At 33.3% G+C, this 6,440-nt stretch overlaps 1 protein-coding gene across 3 annotated transcripts in view; it reads right to left on the bottom strand.

The window, feature by feature from the left end:
* Positions 1 to 2,353: 2,353 nt before the first annotated feature.
* The window catches only part of LOC129003220 (bumetanide-sensitive sodium-(potassium)-chloride cotransporter-like), a 49,858-nt gene continuing 45,771 nt past the window's right edge, over positions 2,354 to 6,440 (bottom strand). For all 3 annotated transcript variants that reach the window (XM_054431507.1, XM_054431509.1, XM_054431508.1), the window contains exon 21: positions 2,354 to 2,525. In XM_054431507.1, the coding sequence (XP_054287482.1) occupies positions 2,390 to 2,525 (136 nt within the window). In that variant the 3' untranslated portion in view covers positions 2,354 to 2,389. The remainder of the gene's footprint in view (positions 2,526 to 6,440) is intronic.

Below are 6,440 nucleotides of genomic sequence, written 5' to 3'. Positions count from 1 at the left end.
TTGTAGTCCAAAAGTTCTAAGAGATGTAGAGCGGCAGAATGGTTGCACTTGTAGGAGTCACTCATCTCTTCCAGGTGAAGACAGGATTGGTAAAGCGAGTTAGAACTTTTGGACTACAAGGACAATGAACCTCCAGCCTTGAATACTATTTCTCATTTCTCGATAGAATAGACACTGGGAAATAAAGACACCTTGACAAAACAGAACAAAATGTTGGAGTATAGACATTGTAACGATCTAGTTTGTATTTTAGCACAGAATAAAAAAGAGACTACGGTAGTGTAATAGGTGATAGGAGGCTACGTTACCCCTACATTTCTTCCATTTTTGGCAAGCATTTACGTAAGTAGTTATTTAGTTACGTAGTCCAACCAAGTGTAAATTTTATTTCGTCATGAACCTTTTCCGATAAAAAATTCAGTAATCTATACAAACATGACATTATAAACATGACATTTTCTGCGACGGTGTTTGGATCATTTTTCAGTTGAAAATTCTTAAGTACCATTAAACACCAACTGCTGATGGGGAAATATTTGAGTAAAGACATATTTTGGTTTTACCTATGGTGTGATATAATTTACTTACTCGTTTTTAATATCTCGTAGAATAATCAGTAAACAGGTCGAATTGGTTTAAATAATAGACATAGGCCTAATTTAAATTGATAGGCATAGGCCTAATTTAAATTGATAGGCATATTAAGAAATATTGATAACGGTATTTGTTTGATCTCAGTGGGATGAATACCACAACGTCATTTTCAAAATTTATATATCATTCGAATATATAATGTATTTATTGTACTTAACACTGTTACATACATTGATTGATGTTTGATTAATTTCGACCAGTAATCAGAGAAATCAAAACGTTTAAGAAAAAATTTTCAAAATCTGTCTTAGAAATGAACAAAAAACAAAACTTACATACAATATACAAACAATTACCATACAGTTAATCAGAATAACATTGAACAAAGTAGCAAGTTAGTAAAGTTCTAAAATGTTGACTTGTATAACAATAAAGCGCCGGTTTTGTTTGAAGCGCCTAACAATAACATTACAGCAAATTCCACACTCATCTGCTTTGCAGGTTGCGGCGTTCTCATGCAGGCGTCGTCATTTCAATGTAAACACAACTGGAAAGGTTTACCTACATTGTTGTAGGCTTTGGTGATTTGAACCATCAGCTTTTGTTAACATGTCTTTAAGTTTGTATTTAAAAGCACACTGAAACAAAATTTATAGATGATTTAATCGTATTGGCTTAATCGTACTTATCTACTTTATCTTGCCTCGAATTCACATATAGAAATATTTCATTGAAAATAATTATTTGTACTTGTCATGATATGAAAACAAATATTTTTTTACCTTAGGACTGAAAGTACTTCAAAGAAATGAAAGTTTTGTCTATTTTGCCCAGTAAACTAGTTATTTTAACAGCATTTAACACCACTAATAAGTTTTGTAAATGTTTATACAATTCATGGACTGATGAAAATTCTGTTAAATAAATTATAAATACTTTGATGGAAAACAGTAAAGAATAAATGGATTATTTATATACTTTTGATAATTTTTAGTTGTTTTAAAATACAAAATCTTTTTGCTCAGTAATTTTTTGACATGACGAATACTAATAAATAAAATAAAAATCACTGTTAAGATATAAAATAAGGTCTGTAATACCTACTTAGTAAAAAAGATCATGATTTAAAAATGTATTTCTATCAAACAAAGCAGATTAAGCATTTTTTACCTGCTTTGTTGAATTGAGGATCTAAATTTAAAATACATCAATATTCAATTATGGATTAATAATGTTCATATAGTAATCTGTATGTGGTGAAATGGATACATTCTTCACTCCATTTCACCACAAGTAGTGTGTCAGGGAAAAAAAGCCTCACTATGGTACCCTAACACAGTAAAAGATACAAGTCGATAACAAATCCTCACTGTTTTACCCTTACACAGTCAAAGATACAAGTCGATAAAGTTAAATCGATAAAAAGCCTCACTATCGTACTTTACTCATATTTTTGTAAAATTCGCCGTAATATAGCAAAAATGTCCCTTTTTTACAATCACACAATTGATTATTGAAACTGGAGTGCACCATTTAGTTTTATAAGTTGCTCTTTGGTTTAATTGAGAATCAAATAGAACAGAATTATCAGCCTAATCAAAATGTAAACAAAACAATTGTAAATCTCCTATTAAAAATTCAGCGTTGCGCCCCTCTTTCAATGTCATAATAATGATTACAACAATGGAAATTGTGTGATATTCATAAACTTCAATAATTTGGTAGAAAAGGGGAAAAGGATGAGAAAACAGAAACAGGAAATAAATATATTATTACTTTACACTAATACAGAATGTTATGAGTAGTAAGTGAGTACTGAGGTCTGATTGCCTCGTAGTATGAGGTAGGGAGGCATGTCCTTAGTGAGGAGCTCCAGCCAGGCCATGTACAGAGGAGCGGACACGGTGCCTTTACGAGGCATGGGCAGTGTCCTGAACATACAACAACAATGTAACAACAACATGTAAGCATGAAGATCTATCAACTAACATACCCGTACTCCAGTATCCAAAGGCAATAGCAGTACCGGTGATGTGTATAGAAAAATCAAAATAAAAAAAAACACCTGGAGATACTATGGATTAGTACCGGTACCTACGTACAAAATGTTATCGAAATCAGACTACAGGTGTAGCCTGTAGCTCTGTACACATCCACATGTACAGACAGACAACACTTGAAAAAACAACTTTTTTTGGTCCAGAGGGCCCAAAATGGATACATCCACTCAAAATTCAAACTCGACAATTTTGAGGAAAACAATACTTTCTCCATAGTACTATGGTATAGGGGGAGAAAGTAAAAAGGTGTAACAGGTTTTTTGAAGATTATTTGATGTATTTCCCAGTGGCAAGAACTAGAATATTTAATTAATAGACGCTCAATAATTAAGCTTTTTTGAGTTATATGGTGTGTTTTAAAAGCTACAATAAAATAAATAATATATGCAGTTATAGGTGCAGCCAACAACATTTAGAAAAACTTTAAAGCTCATGTGAATAAAGATAATACCACAGAGAATAGAGTAAATTATATTGTTATGAAAATATTCACACACAAATTCATCTCACACTTATATTTTCTTAAAATTTATGAGGGTTTTCATCAACTTATGGCATCCATTGAGCAGGATGGACATCAACTAGTATGACTTACTGTAGATTACGGCATAGCCATATAGCCAAATTCTCATGAAAACATCATTATCATTGCATTACATTATTTACGTTTTCTAGGATTTGTTCCCTCAAATTAAACCTAAAATTTCCCTTACATCCGTAACTCAAAATGTACACCCTCTCATTAATCTTGAGGGCAGTGTCAGAGAATGGGACCGCTGAAAGATTTCCGTTTTGTCAATTTGTCAATGTCCTAGGGATGAATCACTGATTCTCGAGCATTGAACAAAATGCCATCATTTATCGGGAATCGCTTGAATGTTTAAGATATCGTTATGGATTCATTTGTCCTGAGTGGTTTTGATCATACATTTTTTATGAAAAAATATATACAACTTGGAAAACTAGCTACAGTTGCACTCACTTTAACTGGCTCATTAACAGATATTTTGATTAATAAACAGGAAAGAGAAAGGCAAACCACATAGTGGGGTTATTAAATGGAGAATGTAAGCCAACATTAACAAGCCGTAATTCCCTCATCACATCCAAACCATCATTGTTATCTGTCCTTTGTACATCACTGAGTATGATTATCTGTTTGACTCCAAATGAATTCACTGACTACCATCATATTACAAATATTGCGTTGACAGATGAATTTACATTCTTCTAAAATAATAAAATTTTAAGTAAAATCACCATATTTCAATATTTTCACTTGATAGAAGTTTGTAACTTTGATTTAATATCGTTTTCCACATTTTTATGTAAACATATTATTTATTTTACTCATAGATGGGGTATTAACCTAGTTCATTGCCCATCAAACCAAACTTCTTTATAACCGTATTATTTTAACAAAAAAATTTTAAATGGAGGTGATATACTTAGCGACAGAATTTGGTTACTGATGTTATACTACACCCTTCAAGTCAATATAACCATAGACAAAAAGAATTAAATACAGACCGTCAGCTGTGCTGCGGTTACCATAGGTTCTGGCGCACACCACTAGGAGCGCAATGTAGCCACACCCGCTATGTAACTACACTTCGCTCCATGATAACCGCATTACGGCTGACAGTCTATATTTAATTCTTTTTGTCTATGATATAACTCACTGTTAATTTTTACAACATTAAAAAAATACATTTGGCTGTTGGAAAACAATGTAAACTGTTTTTTTTTGTAAAAAAAAAGTAGTTCCTAGTTTTAATCTTGCAACTGCCACTGTCAAAAGTCATACAATTACTGTATTATCAAATATAGGGACAATCTCAATTTCTGTAAAGTGAGTAATTTGATATCCGTAACATAAGCAGTAATACAGTAAGTTCCTAATATATAATTAATTATGATAAATGGAAACTTGGAGTGCTTCACATCCTATTAAACACATTCATCCCATTAACTTTACCATCCCACTTGTTATCATTAGTAATAGGAGGATTGAAATACTCCTATGTGTCCATTTTGGTGTTATGGTGAAAGAACAATAAAATAATTGCCTCTAGATTTCTTTTTACCTTTTAGGATTTCCCTTAATAATGCAGAAACAAGTGATTAACTAGATGTTGAACTCTTGCATAAAGATAGAGTACAATACAACACATAACAGTTCTTTAAGTACTTAAACTATGAAGGTGGAGTAATTAAAGTATTTTTGTGTTTGATCGGGTTACACGGTAAAAATATATGTTCAAGAAATTCCATATAACTTTGTAGCTTAAGTAATCTTGTTGTTTTAAGACATATAAAATGGAGTACGGAATTATATTAAAGATAAGAATCAAAGTAGCTACACACAACTGCAATTATGTAATCTTATCTTAGAGTTGCAATAGAATAGTGGAATACAGTGCAATAAAACATCTCTATACCAAAATCGGGGTGAGGAGACTATAGAGGAAAACTGTAGATTAAAATAAAGGTTTCCGGAAGAAGAAATCACATTCCCACATTAAAGTTGCCTTTTTAACAATTAAAATACACTTTAATAACTATGTTTGATTGAGCCATCAATAGGGTGCTCTGATGTCAATTAGTAATTTTGTTAGTTACACGTAAAACTATTTACAAACCTTTTTACCAAGCAAAAGTGAAACGACAGCTAAACAGCTAACTATAGCATTTTATGCCCCATTAACTATCATAATGCCAAGAACAAAGGGAGGAAATAAAATTTTGACTGTAGCACACTCTATGGAGTGATTTATTAGACTTAGTTCGACTTAGAAAAAAATAAAAAGAAAGAAAAATTGTTACACCTGGTTAGTTACATATGGATGGTGGCGTCGTCCTGTAATCCAGCTACTAGGAGGTCACGAATTGTGGATATTTATAGGCATGCACTGTGGATGCAATACTCCCTGGTGTGGATTAACGTCCACACCAGGGAGTATTACGACTATCCGCAGTACTATCCTGATAATAGACCAATTTGCTAATACTAAGGCAAAATGTGGTTCGGATTCCACTTTAAACTTTAGGTCTCTAAGTTGCCATTAGCTGTATGGGCTATTAATTTACAGCTGTGTCTAAGGAATATGTCGGCCTTAAACACTAACAAGACTACAAGATCGCGCCACTCATCCACTCATCCTTCACTCATATTTGGGTTAAAATACGCACATAGTGGTGTCCCCATCTTAAACAACCTCTTGGTCTTGGGGTGGGTGACGCTTAAACAAGTAGCCGGTATCCCTGGTTAGGATTGAGGGGAAACCCTCTCTCTGAAGGGTGTGCTTCGGCAGCCGGTGAGCCTGATGACCTTAAGTCATCCTCCCATGATGTACCAAAGGTTGGTGCATTAGCTTCGGCCTACATCATGGGGCCCGGGTATGTTTAATTATAGGTACCGGGCTTGCAGTCAGGGGGCTTCATGCTCTCATGACAAAACAAAATGGAAATGGAAATGGAAATGGAATGGAATGTCCCCATCTTAAATAATTGATATAATTTATGGATATGGTTATTATGGGAGGATGGCTCTACTTCTGTATTTAAAAGTCAATAATACAGTGTATCAGACAGAACCGATATTTGTGTAGATTTGTTTCGCTGTAAAAACTAAACAAATATGATAGTTATTATACTATAATATAATATCACCAGTTGTACACATAGTGCCGCCAATTGATTTTTCGTATAAAATATGTAGCCTACTGTGTCATGGCCTCCTCTAATACAAGGCCCCGGCCTATTGCCATGGTAATAACAGTATAG

Source organism: Macrosteles quadrilineatus, unplaced genomic scaffold, assembly GCF_028750875.1.
Source record: "Macrosteles quadrilineatus isolate MER2022 unplaced genomic scaffold, UCM_ALF_1.0 Scaffold_9__3_contigs__length_116548681, whole genome shotgun sequence".
NCBI lineage: Eukaryota > Metazoa > Arthropoda > Insecta > Hemiptera > Cicadellidae > Macrosteles > Macrosteles quadrilineatus.
The sequence above is the reverse complement of the archived record's forward strand: the minus strand, read 5'-3'. Positions and strand labels throughout refer to the sequence as shown.